This window comes from Hyla sarda, unplaced genomic scaffold (genome assembly GCF_029499605.1).
Source record: "Hyla sarda isolate aHylSar1 unplaced genomic scaffold, aHylSar1.hap1 scaffold_1610, whole genome shotgun sequence".
Taxonomy (NCBI): domain Eukaryota; kingdom Metazoa; phylum Chordata; class Amphibia; order Anura; family Hylidae; genus Hyla; species Hyla sarda.
The window spans coordinates 402-23,381 of record NW_026608247.1 but is presented as its reverse complement, the minus strand read 5'-3'; the positions used below and the strand labels follow the sequence as shown (position 1 = coordinate 23,381).

Below are 22,980 nucleotides of genomic sequence, written 5' to 3'. Positions count from 1 at the left end.
CATAGACTACAATGGGACTCTGCTTCTGCCAAATATTAATGCGGAATTCCGCCTGGACATTCTAAAGTGTGAACATAGCCTAATACTTACTGATACAGCCTAACCCTACTGACATAAAGAAATAGAGGGCCGACGCAGGTTGTTTTATTCTGTGGCCATGGAAACACATCTCTGTCTATTTGTTTCTTTACCTTCTGGTTCTTTCTGGGCCAGTACCCTCCATAACAATGTCCTCCTCCTCTTCATCTACTGCTGTCAGGTGGACAATACTACAATAGAAGGAAGTCTAGACAACTCCAACACCTGACATCTTCTGACAATGCAGAGACATGACTGGTGGCGGGGGTCGTGACTGGTGGCGGGGGTCGTGACTGGTGGCGGGGGTCGTGACTGGTGGCGGGGGTCGTGACTGGTGGCGGCGGTCGTGACTGGTGGCGGCGGTCGTGACTGGTGGCGGGGGTCGTGACTGGTGGCGGGGGTCGTGACGTGGCGGGGGTCGTGACTGGTGGCGGGGGTCGTGACTGGTGGCGGGGGTCGTGACTGGTGGCGGGGGTCGTGACTGGTGGCGGGGGTCGTGACTGGTGGCGGGGGTCGTGACTGGTGGCGGGGGTCGTGACTGGTGGCGGGGGTCGTGACTGGTGGCGGGGGTCGTGACTGGTGGCGGGGGTCTTGATGGCGATGACCATCACATAAAGTGGCAGAAGCCCTGAAGAGGCTCGTACACTTCCTGGGCCTCTGACCTGATGACTCCCATCCCCAACATCTCCCATTTGAGAACTTCCCAAATTATCAGAAAATCCTCACTGCCAGTGATTGTCAGCAGATGCCATACTCCATGTGGCCCCTGATCTGATCCATGATATCTCTGATCTCTCCAGCACTGATCTCACACATAATCTGATCCATGATATCTCTGATCTCTCCAGCACTGATCTTACACATAATCTGATCAGTGATATCTCTGATCTCTCCAGCACTGATCTCACACATAATCTGATCGGTGATATCTCTGATCTCTCCAGCACTGATCTCACACATAATCTGATCAGTGATATCTCTGATCTCTCCAGCACTGATCTCACACATAATCTGATCGGTGATATCTCTGATCTCTCCAGCACTGATCTCACACATAATCTGATCAGTGATATCTCTGATCTCTCCAGCACTGATCTCACACATAATCTGATCAGTGATATCTCTGATCTCTCCAGCACTGATCTCACACATGATCTGATCAGTGATATCTCTGATCTCTCCAGCACTGATCTCACACATGATCTGATCAGTGATATCTCTGATCTCTCCAGCACTGATCTCACACATAATCTGATCAGTGATATCTCTGATCTCTCCAGGGCTGATCTCACACATAATCTGATCGGTGATATCTCTGATCTCTCCAGCACTGATCTCACACATAATCTGATCAGTGATATCTCTGATCTCTCCAGCACTGATCTCACACATAATCTGATCGGTGATATCTCTGATCTCTCCAGCACTGATCTCACACATGATCTGATCAGTGATATCTCTGATCTCTCCAGCACTGATCTCACACATAATCTGATCAGTGATATCTCTGATCTCTCCAGCACTGATCTCACACATAATCTGATCAGTGATATCTCTGATCTCTCCAGCACTGATCTCACACATAATCTGATCAGTGATATCTCTGATCTCTCCAGGGCTGATCTCACACATAATCTGATCGGTGATATCTCTGATCTCTCCAGCACTGATCTCACACATAATCTGATCAGTGATATCTCTGATCTCTCCAGCACTGATCTCACACATAATCTGATCAGTGATATCTCTGATCTCTCCAGGGCTGATCTCACACATAATCTGATCGGTGATATCTCTGATCTCTCCAGCACTGATCTCACACATAATCTGATCGGTGATATCTCTGATCTCTCCAGCACTGATCTCACACATAATCTGATCGGTGATATCTCTGATCTCTCCAGCACTGATCTCACACATAATCTGATCGGTGATATCTCTGATCTCTCCAGCACTGATCTCACACATAATCTGATCAGTGATATCTCTGATCTCTCCAGCACTGATCTCACACATGATCTGATCAGTGATATCTCTGATCTCTCCAGGGCTGATCACGATATTTGTGTATTTTGTTCCTGTAATTACACTTGGGATATTTTCTTCTTGTGATTTTCTTGGACATTTTACTAACCTGGTTTTTCTGTCCTGACTTATTAACACTTTCAGGCGTCGGAGCATCTTTGCTTTCCTAACGCTTCTGCCCTCCTGTCTGTGGACTGACTACCTCTTGGCTTTTTATATTAACCCTTGGTAAGTTATTTCTATTCTTTGAAGAGATTAACACTATGTGGTGAATTGATCAGCCCATTACACCAGTTTTCTGGTGGAAAAGGATTCAATCTTTTGCACAAGCGCCACTTTGCACAGAAATGTAGCTTTTAAATTTTTTTTTTAAATAATAGAGGACGTGATTTAGCTGGTGGTGGTGAGGGGGACGGGCGGTGGCCATTACTGCCCTAAGAGATTTACCATAATATATGCCAAGGAAGTGCTGTGAATTGTAGATTAAATCAATTATAACTTCTAGCTTAATATTGCAGTCTGTGGTGAACGATGAGCCACTGATCCTACAGATTTATTAAGAGAACTGCGCCCGTAACTGTGCCTGTACCTACACCTCTCCTACACCCATGCTTGTGCCTGTACCTACACCTCTCCTACACCCATGCTTGTGCCTGTACCTACACCTCTCCTACACCCATGCTTGTTCCTGTACCTACACCTCTCCTACACCCATGACTGTGCCTGTACCTACATCTCTCCTACACCCATGCTTGTGCTTGTACCTTCACCTCTCCTACACCCATGCTTGTGCCTGTACCTACACCTCTCCTACACCCATGCTTGTGCCTGTACCTACACCTCTCCTACACCCATGCTTGTGCCTGTACCTACACCTCTCCTACACCCATGCTTGTTCCTGTACCTACACCTCTCCTACACCCATGACTGTGCCTGTACCTACATCTCTCCTACACCCATGCTTGTGCTTGTACCTTCACCTCTCCTACACCCATGCTTGTGCCTGTACCTACACCTCTCCTACACCCATGCTTGTGCCTGTACCTACACCTCTCCTACACCCATGCTTGTGCCTGTACCTACACCTCTCCTACACCCATGCTTGTGCCTGTACCTACATCTCTCCTACACCGATGCTTGTGCCTGTACCTACACCTCTCCTACACCCATGCTTGTGCCTGTACCTACACCTCTCCTACACCCATGCTTTTGCTTGTACCTACACCTCTCCTACACCCATGCTTGTTCCTGTACCTACACCTCTCCTACACCCATGACTGTGCCTGTACCTACATCTCTCCTACACCCATGCTTGTGCTTGTACCTTCACCTCTCCTACACCCATGCTTGTGCCTGTACCTACACCTCTCCTACACCCATGCTTGTGCCTGTACCTACACCTCTCCTACACCCATGCTTGTGCCTGTACCTACACCTCTCCTACACCCATGCTTGTGCTTGTACCTACATCTCTCCTACACCCATGCTTGTTCCTGTACCTACACCTCTCCTACACCCATGACTGTGCCTGTACCTACACCTCTCCTACACCCATGCTTGTTCCTGTACCTACACCTCTCCTACACCCATGCTTGTGCTTGTACCTACATCTCTCCTACACCGATGCTTGTTCCTGTACCTACACCTCTCCTACACCCATGCTTGTGCTTGTACCTACACCTCTCCTACACCCATGCTTGTGCCTGTACCTACATCTCTCCTACACCCATGCTTGTTCCTGTACCTACACCTCTCCTACACCCATGCTTGTGCTTGTACCTACACCTCTCCTACACCCATGCTTGTGCCTGTACCTACATCTCTCCTACACCGATGCTTGTGCCTGTACCTACACCTCTCCTACACCCATGCTTGTGCCTGTACCTACACCTCTCCTACACCCATGCTTGTGCCTGTACCTACACCTCTCCTACACCCATGCTTTTGCTTGTACCTACACCTCTCCTACACCCATGCTTGTTCCTGTACCTACACCTCTCCTACACCCATGACTGTGCCTGTACCTACATCTCTCCTACACCCATGCTTGTGCTTGTACCTTCACCTCTCCTACACCCATGCTTGTGCCTGTACCTACACCTCTCCTACACCCATGCTTGTGCCTGTACCTACACCTCTCCTACACCCATGCTTGTGCCTGTACCTACACCTCTCCTACACCCATGCTTGTGCTTGTACCTACATCTCTCCTACACCCATGCTTGTTCCTGTACCTACACCTCTCCTACACCCATGACTGTGCCTGTACCTACACCTCTCCTACACCCATGCTTGTTCCTGTACCTACACCTCTCCTACACCCATGCTTGTGCTTGTACCTACATCTCTCCTACACCCATGCTTGTTCCTGTACCTACACCTCTCCTACACCCATGCTTGTGCTTGTACCTACACCTCTCCTACACCCATGCTTGTTCCTGTACCTACACTTCTCCTATACCCAGGGATGTTCCTGTACCTACACCCCTCGTACACCCATGATTGTTCCTGTACCTACACCTGTGCCTGTACCTACACCTCTCCTACACCCATGCTTGTTCCTGTACCTACACCGCTCGTACACCCATGATTGTTCCTGTACATACACCTGTGCCTGAACCTACACCTCTCCTACACCCATGCTTGTTCCTGTACCTACACCTGTGCCTGAACCTACACCTCTCCTACACCCATGCTTGTTCCTGTACCTACACCGCTCGTACACCCATGATTGTTCCTGTACCTACACCTGTGCCTGAACCTACACCTTTCCTACACCCATGCTTGTGCCTGTACCTACATCTCTCCTATACCCATGCTTTTTCCTGTACCTTCACCTCTCCTACACCCATACTTGTTCCTGTACCAATACCTGTACCTCACCTCTCCTACACCCATGCTTGTTCCTGTACCTACACCTGTGCCTGTACCTACACCTCTCCTATACCCATGCTTGTACCTCCACCTCTCCTACACCCATGCTTGTGCCTGTACCTACACCTCTCCTACACCCATGCTTGTGCCTGTACCTACACCTCTCCTATACCCATGCTTGTGCCTGTACCTACACCTCTCCTACACCCATGCTTGTGCCTGTACCTACACCTCTCCTATACCCATGCTTGTACCTACATCTCTCCTATACCCATGCTTGTTCCTGTACCTACACCTTTCCTACACCGATGCTTGTGCCTGTTCCTGCACCTCTCCTACACCCATGCTTGTTCCTGTACCTTCACCTCTCCTACACCCATGCTTGTTCCTGTACCTTCACCTCTCCTACACCCATGCTTGTACCTGTACCTACACCTCTCCTACACCCATGCTTGTTCCTGTACCTTCACCTCTCCTACACCCATGCTTGTACCTGTACCTACACCTCTCCTACACCCATGCTTGTTCCTGTACCTTCACCTCTCCTACACCCATGCTTGTTCCTGTACCTTCACCTCTCCTACACCCATGCTTGTTCCTGTACCTACACCTCTCCTACACCGATGCTTGTGCCTGTACCTACACCTCTCCTACACCGATGCTTGTGCCTGTACCTCCACCTCTCGTACACCCATGCTTGTGCCTGTACCTACACCTCTCCTACACCCATGCTTGTTCCTGTACCTTCACCTCTCCTACACCCATGCTTGTTCCTGTACCTTCACCTCTCCTACACCCATGACTGTGCCTGTACCTACACCTCTCCTACACCCATGCTTGTTCCTGTACCTTCACCTCTCCTACACCCATGCTTGTTCCTGTACCTTCACCTCTCCTACACCCATGACTGTGCCTGTACCTTCACCTCTCCTACACCCATGCTTGTTCCTGTACCTACATCTCTCCTACACCCATGCTTGTGCTTGTACCTACATCTCTCCTACACCGATGCTTGTGCCTGTACCTACACCTCTCCTACACCGATGCTTGTGCCTGTACCTACACCTCTCGTACACCCATGCTTGTGCCTGTACCTACACCTCTCCTACACCCATGCTTGTTCCTGTACCTTCACCTCTCCTACACCCATGCTTGTTCCTGTACCTACACCTCTCCTACACCCATGCTTGTGCCTGTACCTACATCTCTCCTACACCCATGCTTGTTCCTGTACCTTCACCTCTCCTACACCCATGCTTGTGCTTGTACCTACATCTCTCCTACACCGATGCTTGTGCCTGTACCTACACCTCTCCTACACCCATGCTTGTGCCTGTACCTACATCTCTCCTACACCCATGCTTGTGCCTGTACCTACACCTCTCCTACACCGATGCTTGTGCCTGTACCTACACCTCTCGTACACCCATGCTTGTGCCTGTACCTACACCTCTCCTACACCCATGCTTGTTCCTGTACCTTCACCTCTCCTACACCCATGCTTGTGCTTGTACCTACATCTCTCCTACACCCATGCTTGTTCCTGTACCTACACCTCTCCTACACCCATGCTTGTGCCTGTACCTACACCTGTGCCTGTTCCTGCACCTCTCCTACACCCATGCTTGTTCCTGTACCTTCACCTCTCCTACACCCATGCTTGTTCCTGTACCTCACCTCTCCTACACCCATGCTTGTTCCTGTACCTTCACCTCTCCTACACCCATACTTGTTCCTGTACCAATACCTGTACCTCACCTCTCCTACACCCATGCTTGTTCCTGTACCTACACCTGTGCCTGTACCTACACCTCTCCTACACCCATGCTTGTGCCTGTACCTACACCTGTGCCTGTTCCTGCACCTCTCCTACACCCATGCTTGTTCCTGTACCTACACCTTTCCTACACCGATGCTTGTGCCTGTTCCTGCACCTCGCCTACACCCATGCTTGTGCCTGTACCTACACCTCTCCTACACCAATGCTTGTTCCTGTACCTACACATCTCCTACACCGATGCTTGTGCCTGTACCTACACCTCTCCTACACCGATGCTTGTGCCTGTACCTACACCTCTCCTACACCAATGCTTGTTCCTGTACCTACACATCTCCTACACCGATGCTTGTGCCTGTACCTACACCTCTCCTACACCCATGCTTGTGCCTGTACCTACACCTCTCCTACACCCATGCTTGTGCCTGTACCTACACCTCTCCTACACCCATGCTTGTGCCTGTACCTACACCTCTCCTACACCCATGCTTGTTCCTGTACCTTCACCTCTCCTACACCCATGCTTTTTCCTATACCTTGTGCTGTGCACAATACTCAGGGTCATGTCCTTATATACAGGTGATCGGTGCTGTACACAATACTCCACGTCATGTCCTTCTTATATACAGGTGCTCTATGCTGTACACAATACTCCAGGTCATGTCCTTCTTATATACAGGTGCTCGGGGCTGTACACAATACTCCAGGTCATGGACTGTCATCGTGGTTTTGGACCCGTTGTTTAGGGCAGGTACGCAAGTAGGCAGGGACAGAGGGTTTGGACTAGAATAGCGCTGCACTCTTTATCTGCCCGACGTGACAATCCCATGTATGCTGTGACTGGTGATTTATATAGAAGTGATGATGATCTTGTCGTGGCCTCTTCTGATGCCAGCAGCTGCCTGGCACTGGTCACTATAGATTAGATTAATGTCCCCCCTGTCCTTCCCAGTATCCCCCTGTCCTTCCCAGTATCCACCAGTATCCCCCTGCCCTTCCCTGTATCCACCAGTCCCCCCAGTCCTTCCCTGTATCCACCAGTCCCCCCAGTCCTTCCCAGTATCCACCAGTCCCCCCAGTCCTTCCCATTATCCACCAGTCCCCCCCAGTCATTCCCAGTATTCACCAGTTCTGCCCAGGATCCACCATTCCCCCCCCCCTCGGTACTTCCCAATATCCACCCGTTCCCCCAGTCCTTCCTAGTTTCCACCAGTTGCCCCAGTCCTTCCCATTCTCCCCCAGTCCTTCACGGTATCCACCAGTTCCCCCAAGTCCTTCCCAGTATCCACCAGTCCCCCCAGTCCTTCCTATTATCCACCAGTCTCCCAAATCCTTCCTAGTATCCACCAGTCCTTCCCAGTATCCACCAGTCCCCCCCCCAGTCCTTCCCAGTATTCACCAGTCCTTCCCAGTATCCACCAGTCCCCCAGTCCTTCCTAGTATCTGCCAGTCTCCCTAGTTCTTCCCAGTATCCACCAGTCCCCCCCCAGTCCTTCCTAGTATCCACCAGTCCCCCCCCAGTCCTTCCTAGTATCCACCAGTCCCCCCCAGTCCTTTCTAATATCCACCAGTCCCCCAGTCCTTTCTAATATCCACCAGTCCCCCCCAGTCCTTCCCAGTATCCACCAGTCCTTCCCAGTATCCACCAGTCCTTTCCAGTATCCACCAGTCCTTTCCAGTATCCACCAGTCTTTCCCAGTATCCACCAGTCCCCCCCCCCAGTCCTAGTATCCACCAGTCCTTCCCAGTATCCACCAGTCCGTCCCCCCCAGTACTTCCCAATATTCATCAGTCCCCTCAGTCCTTCCCAGTATCCACCAGTCCCCCCACTCATTCCTAGTATCCACCAGTCCCCCCGGTCATTCCTAGTATCCACCAGTCCCCCCGGTCATTCCTAGTATCCACCTGCCCCCCCCCCCCCCCAGTCCTTCCCAGTATCCCCTCAGTCCTTTCCAATATCCACCTATCCCCTCAGTCCTTCACAATATCCACCAGTCCCCTCAGTCCTTCCCAGTATCCACCAGTCCCCCCGGTCCTTCCCAGTATCCACCAGTCCCCCCCCGGTCCTTTCCAGTATCCACCAGTCCCCTCACTCCTTCCCAGTATTCACCAGTCCTTCCCATTCCCCAAAATGCCTTGCAGTCAGCCCTGTCTGACAATCATGACGGACATATTGGATGTAATGTCACTCATTGTTTTGCATATCTTATTCTGCATTAAGCCTCTATGCAATGCATTTATACTTTAGTCTGTGTCTTTTTTTAATTATTATTATTATTAGTTTTTTTTAACCTATCTGACTCTCCTATTAGAAACAGATTACAAAAAAGAACCTGTTTCAGTATCTGACTCTATTTTCTGATGTTATCATTTTTTTTTTTTGTATAATCTAACAGGGGCAACCATGTCGCCTCTTAACAGCATTCAGGATGCTTTACAGCAAACCCTGTACACATAGATAACAAAAATAGGAAACATTACTGGGCATGTTCTGTTACCTTTGAAGAGGTCTTCCACAAGGAGGGGGAGGCTTAGCTTCTAAGGTCTTCTCTATCTTCTGGCGTCACCTCTCACTGTAATGCTGTAAAGATCCCTTCCCAGCAGTTAACTCATAATTTAAGGCCTTTTGGCTGAAATGAAATGTAAACAATAGTTCGGTTTCTGATGACACATTCCCTATAAATTAATGGTTCAAGTTAAAGAGCCATCTTGATTTCACTCTAGACAACTTACTTGGATAGTCCCCCCCCCCTCCTAACTTGCTTTACTACCCCCCTCTACTCACATTCCACTACCCCCTCTTATCTCGTTCCACTACCCCCCCTCTTATCTCGTTCCACTACCCCCCCTCTTATCTCGTTCCACTACCCCCCCTCTTATCTCGTTCCACTACCCCCTCTTATCTCGTTCCACTAACCCCCTCTTATCTCGTTCCACTAACCCCCTCTTATCTCGTTCCACTACCCCCCCTCTTATCTCGTTCCACTACCCCCCCTCTTATCTCGTTCCACTACCCCCCCCTCTACTCACATTCCACTACCCCCTCTTATTTCGTTCCACTACCCCCCCTCTTATCTCGTTCCACTACCCCCCTCTACTCACATTCCACTACCCCCTCTTATATCGTTCCACTACCCCCTCTTATCTCGTTCCACTACCCCCCTCTTATCTCATTCCACTAACCCCCTCTTATCTCGTTCCACTACCCCCCTCTTATCTCGTTCCACTACCCCCTCTTATCTCGTTTCACTAACCCCCTCTTATCTCGTTCCACTAACCCCCTCTTATCTCGTTCCACTACCCCCTCTTATCTCGTTCCACTAACCCCCTCTTATCTCGTTCCACTAACCCCCTCTTATCTCGTTCCACTACCCCCTCTTATCTCGTTCCACTAACCCCCTCTATCTCGTTCCACTAACCCCCTCTTATCTCGTTCCACTAACCCCCTCTTATCTCGTTCCACTAACCCCCTCTTATCTCGTTCCACTACCCCCCCTCTTATCTCGTTCCACTAACCCCCTCTTATCTCGTTCCACTACCCCCTCCTATCTTGTTCCACTACCCCCCTCTTATCTTGTTCCACTACCCCCTCTCTCATTCCACTACCCACTCTTATCTCGTTCCACTACCCCCTCTTATCTCGTTCCACTAACCCCCTCTTATCTCGTTCCACTACCCCCCCTCTTATCTCGTTCCACTAACCCCCTCTTATCTCGTTCCACTAACCCCCTCTTATCTCGTTCCACTAACCCCCTCTTATCTCGTTCCACTACCCCCCTCTTATCTCATTCCACTACCCCCTCTTATCTCGTTCCACTACCCCCCCTCTACTCACATTCCACTACCCCCTCTTATCTCATTCCACTACCCCCTCTTATCTTGTTCCACTACCCCCTCTTATCTCGTTCCACTAACCCCCTCTTATCTCATTCCACTACCCCCTCTTATCTCGTTCCACTACCCCCTCTTATCTTGTTCCACTACCCCCTCTTATCTCATTCCACTACCCCCTCTTATCTCGTTCCACTACCCCCTCTTATCTTGTTCCACTACCCCCCTCTTATCTCGTTCCACTAACCCCCTCTTATCTCGTTCCACTAACCCCCTCTTATCTCGTTCCACTAACCCCCTCTTATCTCGTTCCACTAACCCCCTCTTATCTCGTTCCACTACCCCCCCCCCTCTTATTTCATTACCCTCCTCCTTTCTCGTTCTACCCCAATTCTTATATTCCTAGTTCTTTTAGTTTTTCATGTAATGTTCCACAGTGTTATTTTAAACTATAAAAATTTTTATATTTCAGAATATAATAAACTTTACAACTACTGCATGCGGTGAAGCCTTTATTCTCTCCACCTCTCCTGGTATTTTGCCTGTATTCTCTCCACCTCTCCTGGTATTTTGCCTGTATTCTCTCCACCTCTCCTGGTATTTTGCCTGTATTCTCTCCACCTCTCCTGGTATTTTACCTGTATTCTCTCCACCTCTCCTGGTATTTTACCTGTATTCTCTCCACCTCTCCTGGTATTTTACCTGTATTCTCTCCACCTCTCCTGGTATTTTACCTGTATTCTCTTTTCCTCTCCTGGTATTTTACCTGTATTCTCTCCACCTCTCCTGGTATTTTACCTGTATTCTCTCCACCTCTCCTGGTATTTTACCTGTATTCTCTCCACCTCTCCTGGTATTTTGCCTGTATTCTCTTTACCTCTCCTGGTATTTTACCTGTATTCTCTCCACCTCTCCTGGTATTTTACCTGTATTCTCTCCACCTCTCCTGGTATTTTACCTGTATTCTCTCCACCTCTCCTGGTATTTTACCTGTATTCTCTCCACCTCTCCTGGTATTTTACCTGTATTCTCTCCACCTCTCCTGGTATTTTGCCTGTATTCTCTCCACCTCTCCTGGTATTTTACCTGTATTCTCTCCACCTCTCCTGGTATTTTACCTGTATTCTCTCCACCTCTCCTGGTATTTTACCTGTATTCTCTCCACCTCTCCTGGTATTTTACCTGTATTCTCTCCACCTCTCCTGGTATTTTACCTGTATTCTCTCCACCTCTCCTGGTATTTTGCCTGTATTCTCTCCACCTCTCCTGGTATTTTACCTGTATTCTCTCCACCTCTCCTGGTATTTTACCTGTATTCTCTCCACCTCTCCTGGTATTTTACCTGTATTCTCTTTCCCTCTCCTGGTATTTTACCTGTATTCTCTCCACCTCTCCTGGTATTTTACCTGTATTCTCTTTTCCTCTCCTGGTATTTTACCTGTATTCTCTCCACCTCTCCTGGTATTTTACCTGTATTCTCTCCACCTCTCCTGGTATTTTACCTGTATTCTCTCCACCTCTCCTGGTATTTTGCCTGTATTCTCTTACCTCTCCTGGTATTTTACCTGTATTCTCTCCACCTCTCCTGGTATTTTACCTGTATTCTCTCCACCTCTCCTGGTATTTTACCTGTATTCTCTCCACCTCTCCTGGTATTTTACCTGTATTCTCTCCACCTCTCCTGGTATTTTACCTGTATTCTCTCCACCTCTCCTGGTATTTTACCTGTATTCTCTCCACCTCTCCTGGTATTTTGCCTGTATTCTCTCCACCTCTCCTGGTATTTTGCCCGTATTCTCTCCACCTCTCCTGGTATTTTGCCTGTATTCTCTCCACCTCTCCTGGTATTTTGCCTGTATTCTCTCCACCTCTCCTGGTATTTTGCCTGTATTCTCTCCACCTCTCCTGGTATTTTGCCTGTATTCTCTCCACCTCTCCTGGTATTTTACCTGTATTCTCTCCACCTCTCCTGGTATTTTACCTGTATTCTCTCCACCTCTCCTGGTATTTTACCTGTATTCTCTCCACCTCTCCTGGTATTTTACCTGTATTCTCTCCACCTCTCCTGGTATTTTACCTGTATTCTCTCCACCTCTCCTGGTATTTTACCTGTATTCTCTCCACCTCTCCTGGTATTTTACCTGTATTCTCTTTACCTCTCCTGGTATTTTACCTGTATTCTCTCCACCTCTCCTGGTATTTTGCCTGTATTCTCTCCACCTCTCCTGGTATTTTGCCTGTATTCTCTCCACCTCTCCTGGTATTTTGCCTGTATTCTCTCCACCTCTCCTGGTATTTTGCCTGTATTCTCTCCACCTCTCCTGGTATTTTACCTGTATTCTCTCCACCTCTCCTGGTATTTTACCTGTATTCTCTCCACCTCTCCTGGTATTTTGCCTGTATTCTCTCCACCTCTCCTGGTATTTTGCCTGTATTCTCTCCACCTCTCCTGGTATTTTACCTGTATTCTCTCCACCTCTCCTGGTATTTTGCCTGTATTCTCTCCACCTCTCCTGGTATTTTGCCTGTATTCTCTCCACCTCTCCTGGTATTTTACCTGTATTCTCTCCACCTCTCCTGGTATTTTACCTGTATTCTCTCCACCTCTCCTGGTATTTTACCTGTATTCTCTCCACCTCTCCTGGTATTTTGCCTGTATTCTCTCCACCTCTCCTGGTATTTTGCCTGTATTCTCTCCACCTCTCCTGGTATTTTACCTGTATTCTCTCCACCTCTCCTGGTATTTTACCTGTATTCTCTCCACCTCTCCTGGTATTTTACCTGTATTCTCTCCACCTCTCCTGGTATTTTACCTGTATTCTCTCCACCTCTCCTGGTATTTTGCCTGTATTCTCTCCACCTCTCCTGGTATTTTGCCTGTATTCTCTCCACCTCTCCTGGTATTTTGCCTGTATTCTCTCCACCTCTCCTGGTATTTTACCTGTATTCTCTCCACCTCTCCTGGTATTTTGCCTGTATTCTCTCCACCTCTCCTGGTATTTTACCTGTATTCTCTCCACCTCTCCTGGTATTTTACCTGTATTCTCTCCACCTCTCCTGGTATTTTACCTGTATTCTCTCCACCTCTCCTGGTATTTTACCTGTATTCTCTCCACCTCTCCTGGTATTTTGCCTGTATTCTCTCCACCTCTCCTGGTATTTTGCCTGTATTCTCTCCACCTCTCCTGGTATTTTGCCTGTATTCTCTCCACCTCTCCTGGTATTTTACCTGTATTCTCTCCACCTCTCCTGGTATTTTGCCTGTATTCTCTCCACCTCTCCTGGTATTTTGCCTGTATTCTCTCCACCTCTCCTGGTATTTTGCCTGTATTCTCTCCACCTCTCCTGGTATTTTACCTGTATTCTCTCCACCTCTCCTGGTATTTTGCCTTTATTCTCTCCACCTCTCCTGGTATTTTACCTGTATTCTCTCCACCTCTCCTGGTATTTTACCTGTATTCTCTCCACCTCTCCTGGTATTTTACCTGTATTCTCTCCACCTCTCCTGGTATTTTACCTGTATTCTCTCCACCTCTCCTGGTATTTTACCTGTATTCTCTCCACCTCTCCTGGTATTTTGCCTTTATTCTCTCCACCTCTCCTGGTATTTTACCTGTATTCTCTCCACCTCTCCTGGTATTTTACCTGTATTCTCTCCACCTCTCCTGGTATTTTGCCTGTATTCTCTCCACCTCTCCTGGTATTTTGCCTGTATTCTCTCCACCTCTCCTGGTATTTTGCCTGTATTCTCTCCACCTCTCCTGGTATTTTACCTGTATTCTCTCCACCTCTCCTGGTATTTTACCTGTATTCTCTCCACCTCTCCTGGTATTTTACCTGTATTCTCTCCACCTCTCCTGGTATTTTACCTGTATTCTCTTTACCTCTCCTGGTATTTTACCTGTATTCTCTCCACCTCTCCTGGTATTTTGCCTGTATTCTCTCCACCTCTCCTGGTATTTTGCCTGTATTCTCTCCACCTCTCCTGGTATTTTGCCTGTATTCTCTCCACCTCTCCTGGTATTTTGCCTGTATTCTCTCCACCTCTCCTGGTATTTTGCCTGTATTCTCTCCACCTCTCCTGGTATTTTGCCTGTATTCTCTTTACCTCTCCTGGTATTTTACCTGTATTCTCTCCACCTCTCCTGGTATTTTACCTGTATTCTCTCCACCTCTCCTGGTATTTTACCTGTATTCTCTCCACCTCTCCTGGTATTTTGCCTGTATTCTCTCCACCTCTCCTGGTATTTTACCTGTATTCTCTCCACCTCTCCTGGTATTTTGCCTTTATTCTCTCCACCTCTCCTGGTATTTTACCTGTATTCTCTCCACCTCTCCTGGTATTTTGCCTGTATTCTCTTTACCTCTCCTGGTATTTTGCCTGTATTCTCTCCACCTCTCCTGGTATTTTACCTGTATTCTCTCCACCTCTCCTGGTATTTTACCTGTATTCTCTCCACCTCTCCTGGTATTTTACCTGTATTCTCTTTACCTCTCCTGGTATTTTACCTGTATTCTCTTTACCTCTCCTGGTATTTTACCTGTATTCTCTCCACCTCTCCTGGTATTTTACCTGTATTCTCTTTACCTCTCCTGGTATTTTACCTGTATTCTCTCCACCTCTCCTGGTATTTTGCCTGTATTCTCTCCACCTCTCCTGGTATTTTACCTGTATTCTCTCCACCTCTCCTGGTATTTTACCTGTATTCTCTCCACCTCTCCTGGTATTTTGCCTGTATTCTCTCCACCTCTCCTGGTATTTTGCCTGTATTCTCTCCACCTCTCCTGGTATTTTACCTGTATTCTCTCCACCTCTCCTGGTATTTTACCTGTATTCTCTCCACCTCTCCTGGTATTTTGCCTGTATTCTCTCCACCTCTCCTGGTATTTTACCTGTATTCTCTCCACCTCTCCTGGTATTTTGCCTGTATTCTCTCCACCTCTCCTGGTATTTTACCTGTATTCTCTCCACCTCTCCTGGTATTTTGCCTGTATTCTCTCCACCTCTCCTGGTATTTTACCTGTATTCTCTCCACCTCTCCTGGTATTTTACCTGTATTCTCTTACCTCTCCTGGTATTTTACCTGTATTCTCTCCACCTCTCCTGGTATTTTGCCTGTATTCTCTCCACCTCTCCTGGTATTTTACCTGTATTCTCTCCACCTCTCCTGGTATTTTACCTGTATTCTCTCCACCTCTCCTGGTATTTTACCTGTATTCTCTCCACCTCTCCTGGTATTTTACCTGTATTCTCTCCACCTCTCCTGGTATTTTGCCTGTATTCTCTTCACCTCTCCTGGTATTTTACCTGTATTCTCTCCACCTCTCCTGGTATTTTACCTGTATTCTCTCCACCTCTCCTGGTATTTTACCTGTATTCTCTCCACCTCTCCTGGTATTTTACCTGTATTCTCTTTACCTCTCCTGGTATTTTGCCTGTATTCTCTCCACCTCTCCTGGTATTTTGCCTGTATTCTCTCCACCTCTCCTGGTATTTTGCCTGTATTCTCTCCACCTCTCCTGGTATTTTACCTGTATTCTCTCTACCTCTCCTGGTATTTTGCCTGTATTCTCTCTACCTCTCCTGGTATTTTGCCTGTATTCTCTCCACCTCTCCTGGTATTTTGCCTGTATTCTCTCCACCTCTCCTGGTATTTTGCCTGTATTCTCTCCACCTCTCCTGGTATTTTACCTGTATTCTCTCCACCTCTCCTGGTATTTTACCTGTATTCTCTTCACCTCTCCTGGTATTTTACCTGTATTCTCTCCACCTCTCCTGGTATTTTGCCTGTATTCTCTCCACCTCTCCTGGTATTTTACCTGTATTCTCTTCCACCTCTCCTGGTATTTTGCCTGTATTCTCTCCACCTCTCCTGGTATTTTACCTGTATTCTCTCCACCTCTCCTGGTATTTTACCTGTATTCTCTCCACCTCTCCTGGTATTTTGCCTGTATTCTCTCCACCTCTCCTGGTATTTTACCTGTATTCTCTCCACCTCTCCTGGTATTTTGCCTGTATTCTCTCCACCTCTCCTGGTATTTTACCTGTATTCTCTCCACCTCTCCTGGTATTTTGCCTGTATTCTCTCCACCTCTCCTGGTATTTTACCTGTATTCTCTCCACCTCTCCTGGTATTTTACCTGTATTCTCTCCACCTCTCCTGGTATTTTACCTGTATTCTCTCCACCTCTCCTGGTATTTTACCTGTATTCTCTTTACCTCTCCTGGTATTTTACCTGTATTCTCTCCACCTCTCCTGGTATTTTGCCTGTATTCTCTCCACCTCTCCTGGTATTTTACCTGTATTCTCTCCACCTCTCCTGGTATTTTACCTGTATTCTCTTTACCTCTCCTGGTATTTTGCCTGTATTCTCTCCACCTCTCCTGGTATTTTGCCTGTATTCTCTCCACCTCTCCTGGTATTTTACCTGTATTCTCTCCACCTCTCCTGGTATTTTACCTGTATTCTCTTTACCTCTCCTGGTATTTTACCTGTATTCTCTCCACCTCTCCTGGTATTTTGCCTGTATTCTCTCCACCTCTCCTGGTATTTTGCCTGTATTCTCTCCACCTCTCCTGGTATTTTGCCTGTATTCTCTCCACCTCTCCTGGTATTTTACCTGTATTCTCTCCACCTCTCCTGGTATTTTACCTGTATTCTCTCCACCTCTCCTGGTATTTTACCTGTATTCTCTCCACCTCTCCTGGTATTTTGCCTGTATTCTCTCCACCTCTCCTGGTATTTTACCTGTATTCTCTCCACCTCTCCTGGTATTTTACCTGTATTCTCTCCACCTCTCCTGGTATTTTACCTGTATTCTCTCCACCTCTCCTGGTATTTTACCTGTATTCTCTCCACCTCTCCTGGTATTTTACCTGTATTCTCTCCACCTCTCCTGGTATTTTACCTGTATTCTCTCCACCTCTCCTGGTATTTTACCTGTATTCTCTCCACCTCTCCTGGTATTTTACCTGTATTCTCTCCACCTCTCCTGGTATTTTGCCTGTATTCTCTCCACCTCTCCTGGTATTTTACCTGTATTCTCTCCACCTCTCCTGGTATTTTACCTGTATTCTCTCTACCTCTCCTGGTATTTTACCTGTATTCTCTCCACCTCTCCTGGTATTTTACCTGTATTCTCTCCACCTCTCCTGGTATTTTGCCTGTATTCTCTCCACCTCTCCTGGTATTTTACCTGTATTCTCTCCACCTCTCCTGGTATTTTACCTGTATTCTCTCCACCTCTCCTGGTATTTTGCCTGTATTCTCTCCACCTCTCCTGGTATTTTGCCTGTATTCTCTCCACCTCTCCTGGTATTTTACCTGTATTCTCTCCACCTCTCCTGGTATTTTACCTGTATTCTCTTACCTCTCCTGGTATTTTACCTGTATTCTCTCCACCTCTCCTGGTATTTTGCCTGTATTCTCTCCACCTCTCCTGGTATTTTACCTGTATTCTCTCCACCTCTCCTGGTATTTTGCCTGTATTCTCTTCACCTCTCCTGGTATTTTGCCTGTATTCTCTCCACCTCTCCTGGTATTTTGCCTGTATTCTCTCCACCTCTCCTGGTATTTTACCTGTATTCTCTCCACCTCTCCTGGTATTTTGCCTGTATTCTCTCCACCTCTCCTGGTATTTTACCTGTATTCTCTCCACCTCTCCTGGTATTTTGCCTGTATTCTCTCCACCTCTCCTGGTATTTTACCTGTATTCTCTCCACCTCTCCTGGTATTTTGCCTGTATTCTCTCCACCTCTCCTGGTATTTTGCCTGTATTCTCTCCACCTCTCCTGGTATTTTACCTGTATTCTCTCCACCTCTCCTGGTATTTTGCCTGTATTCTCTCCACCTCTCCTGGTATTTTGCCTGTATTCTCTCCACCTCTCCTGGTATTTTGCCTGTATTCTCTCCACCTCTCCTGGTATTTTGCCTGTATTCTCTCCACCTCTCCTGGTATTTTGCCTGTATTCTCTCCACCTCTCCTGGTATTTTACCTGTATTCTCTCCACCTCTCCTGGTATTTTACCTGTATTCTCTCCACCTCTCCTGGTATTTTGCCTGTATTCTCTCCACCTCTCCTGGTATTTTACCTGTATTCTCTCCACCTCTCCTGGTATTTTGCCTGTATTCTCTCCACCTCTCCTGGTATTTTACCTGTATTCTCTCCACCTCTCCTGGTATTTTGCCTGTATTCTCTCCACCTCTCCTGGTATTTTACCTGTATTCTCTCCACCTCTCCTGGTATTTTGCCTGTATTCTCTCCACCTCTCCTGGTATTTTACCTGTATTCTCTCCACCTCTCCTGGTATTTTGCCTGTATTCTCTCCACCTCTCCTGGTATTTTGCCTGTATTCTCTTCACCTCTCCTGGTATTTTACCTGTATTCTCTCCACCTCTCCTGGTATTTTACCTGTATTCTCTCCACCTCTCCTGGTATTTTGCCTGTATTCTCTCCACCTCTCCTGTATTTTACCTGTATTCTCTCCACCTCTCCTGGTATTTTGCCTGTATTCTCTCCACCTCTCCTGGTATTTTACCTGTATTCTCTCCACCTCTCCTGGTATTTTGCCTGTATTCTCTCCACCTCTCCTGGTATTTTACCTGTATTCTCTCCACCTCTCCTGGTATTTTGCCTGTATTCTCTCCACCTCTCCTGGTATTTTACCTGTATTCTCTCCACCTCTCCTGGTATTTTGCCTGTATTCTCTCCACCTCTCCTGGTATTTTACCTGTATTCTCTCCACCTCTCCTGGTATTTTACCTGTATTCTCTCCACCTCTCCTGGTATTTTACCTGTATTCTCTCCACCTCTCCTGGTATTTTACCTGTATTCTCTCCACCTCTCCTGGTATTTTACCTGTATTCTCTCCACCTCTCCTGGTATTTTACCTGTATTCTCTCCACCTCTCCTGGTATTTTGCCTGTATTCTCTCCACCTCTCCTGGTATTTTGCCTGTATTCTCTCCACCTCTCCTGGTATTTTGCCTGTATTCTCTCCACCTCTCCTGGTATTTTACCTGTATTCTCTCCACCTCTCCTGGTATTTTGCCTGTATTCTCTCCACCTCTCCTGGTATTTTGCCTGTATTCTCTCCACCTCTCCTGGTATTTTGCCTGTATTCTCTCCACCTCTCCTGGTATTTTACCTGTATTCTCTCCACCTCTCCTGGTATTTTGCCTGTATTCTCTCCACCTCTCCTGGTATTTTACCTGTATTCTCTCCACCTCTCCTGGTATTTTGCCTGTATTCTCTCCACCTCTCCTGGTATTTTGCCTGTATTCTCTCCACCTCTCCTGGTATTTTACCTGTATTCTCTCCACCTCTCCTGGTATTTTACCTGTATTCTCTCCACCTCTCCTGGTATTTTACCTGTATTCTCTCCACCTCTCCTGGTATTTTACCTGTATTCTCTCTCACCTCTCCTGGTATTTTACCTGTATTCTCTCCACCTCTCCTGGTATTTTACCTGTATTCTCTCCACCTCTCCTGGTATTTTGCCTGTATTCTCTCCACCTCTCCTGGTATTTTACCTGTATTCTCTCCACCTCTCCTGGTATTTTACCTGTATTCTCTCCACCTCTCCTGGTATTTTGCCTGTATTCTCTCCACCTCTCCTGGTATTTTGCCTGTATTCTCTCCACCTCTCCTGGTATTTTGCCTGTATTCTCTCCACCTCTCCTGGTATTTTACCTGTATTCTCTCCACCTCTCCTGGTATTTTACCTGTATTCTCTCCACCTCTCCTGGTATTTTACCTGTATTCTCTCCACCTCTCCTGGTATTTTACCTGTATTCTCTCCACCTCTCCTGGTATTTTACCTGTATTCTCTCCACCTCTCCTGGTATTTTGCCTGTATTCTCTCCACCTCTCCTGGTATTTTGCCTGTATTCTCTCCACCTCTCCTGGTATTTTGCCTGTATTCTCTCCACCTCTCCTGTATTTTGCCTGTATTCTCTCCACCTCTCCTGGTATTTTGCCTGTATTCTCTCCACCTCTCCTGGTATTTTGCCTGTATTCTCTCACCTCTCCTGGTATTTTACCTGTATTCTCTCCACCTCTCCTGGTATTTTACCTGTATTCTCTCCACCTCTCCTGGTATTTTACCTGTATTCTCTCCACCTCTCCTGGTATTTTGCCTGTATTCTCTCCACCTCTCCTGGTATTTTACCTGTATTCTCTCCACCTCTCCTGGTATTTTGCCTGTATTCTCTCCACCTCTCCTGGTATTTTACCTGTATTCTCTCCACCTCTCCTGGTATTTTGCCTGTATTCTCTCCACCTCTCCTGGTATTTTGCCTGTATTCTCTCCACCTCTCTGGTATTTTACCTGTATTCTCTCCACCTCTCCTGGTATTTTACCTGTATTCTCTCCACCTCTCCTGGTATTTTACCTGTATTCTCTCCACCTCTCCTGGTATTTTGCCTGTATTCTCTTCACCTCTCCTGGTATTTTACCTGTATTCTCTCCACCTCTCCTGGTATTTTACCTGTATTCTCTTCACCTCTCCTGGTATTTTACCTGTATTCTCTCCACCTCTCCTGGTATTTTGCCTGTATTCTCTCCACCTCTCCTGGTATTTTACCTGTATTCTCTCCACCTCTCCTGGTATTTTACCTGTATTCTCTCCACCTCTCCTGGTATTTTGCCTGTATTCTCTCCACCTCTCCTGGTATTTTGCCTGTATTCTCTCCACCTCTCCTGGTATTTTACCTGTATTCTCTCCACCTCTCCTGGTATTTTACCTGTATTCTCTCCACCTCTCCTGGTATTTTGCCTGTATTCTCTCCACCTCTCCTGGTATTTTACCTGTATTCTCTCCACCTCTCCTGTATTTTGCCTGTATTCTCTCCACCTCTCCTGGTATTTTACCTGTATTCTCTCCACCTCTCCTGGTATTTTGCCTGTATTCTCTCCACCTCTCCTGGTATTTTACCTGTATTCTCTCCACCTCTCCTGGTATTTTACCTGTATTCTCTCACCTCTCCTGGTATTTTACCTGTATTCTCTCCACCTCTCCTGGTATTTTGCCTGTATTCTCTCCACCTCTCCTGGTATTTTACCTGTATTCTCTCCACCTCTCCTGGTATTTTACCTGTATTCTCTCCACCTCTCCTGGTATTTTACCTGTATTCTCTCCACCTCTCCTGGTATTTTACCTGTATTCTCTCCACCTCTCCTGGTATTTTGCCTGTATTCTCTCCACCTCTCCTGGTATTTTACCTGTATTCTCTCCACCTCTCCTGGTATTTTACCTGTATTCTCTCCACCTCTCCTGGTATTTTACCTGTATTCTCTCCACCTCTCCTGGTATTTTACCTGTATTCTCTCCACCTCTCCTGGTATTTTGCCTGTATTCTCTCCACCTCTCCTGGTATTTTGCCTGTATTCTCTCCACCTCTCCTGGTATTTTACCTGTATTCTCTCCACCTCTCCTGGTATTTTACCTGTATTCTCTCCACCTCTCCTGGTATTTTGCCTGTATTCTCTCCACCTCTCCTGGTATTTTGCCTGTATTCTCTCCACCTCTCCTGGTATTTTGCCTGTATTCTCTCCACCTCTCCTGGTATTTTGCCTGTATTCTCTCCACCTCTCCTGGTATTTTACCTGTATTCTCTCCACCTCTCCTGGTATTTTGCCTGTATTCTCTCCACCTCTCCTGGTATTTTGCCTGTATTCTCTCCACCTCTCCTGGTATTTTACCTGTATTCTCTCCACCTCTCCTGGTATTTTACCTGTATTCTCTCCACCTCTCCTGGTATTTTGCCTGTATTCTCTCCACCTCTCCTGGTATTTTGCCTGTATTCTCTCCACCTCTCCTGGTATTTTACCTGTATTCTCTCCACCTCTCCTGGTATTTTACCTGTATTCTCTCCACCTCTCCTGGTATTTTACCTGTATTCTCTCCACCTCTCCTGGTATTTTGCCTGTATTCTCTCCACCTCTCCTGGTATTTTACCTGTATTCTCTCCACCTCTCCTGGTATTTTGCCTGTATTCTCTCCACCTCTCCTGGTATTTTACCTGTATTCTCTCCACCTCTCCTGGTATTTTACCTGTATTCTCTCCACCTCTCCTGGTATTTTACCTGTATTCTCTCCACCTCTCCTGGTATTTTACCTGTATTCTCTCCACCTCTCCTGGTATTTTGCCTGTATTCTCTCCACCTCTCCTGGTATTTTGCCTGTATTCTCTCCACCTCTCCTGGTATTTTACCTGTATTCTCTCCACCTCTCCTGGTATTTTACCTGTATTCTCTCCACCTCTCCTGGTATTTTGCCTGTATTCTCTCCACCTCTCCTGGTATTTTACCTGTATTCTCTCCACCTCTCCTGGTATTTTACCTGTATTCTCTTCACCTCTCCTGGTATTTTGCCTGTATTCTCTCCACCTCTC

The 22,980-nt window shown here is 47.2% G+C and overlaps 1 protein-coding gene across 1 annotated transcript in view; it reads left to right on the top strand.

Moving 5' to 3' along the window:
• LOC130310994 (receptor-type tyrosine-protein phosphatase O-like) overlaps positions 1-2,331 on the top strand; it is a gene marked incomplete at its 3' end in the record, with an annotated part of 55,080 nt that extends 52,749 nt beyond the window's left edge. Inside the window, exon 6 of the mRNA XM_056552446.1 lies at positions 2,248-2,331. Within this exon, the coding sequence (XP_056408421.1) occupies positions 2,248-2,331 (84 nt within the window). The remainder of the gene's footprint in view (positions 1-2,247) is intronic.
• Between the last annotated feature and the right edge of the window lie 20,649 nt (positions 2,332-22,980).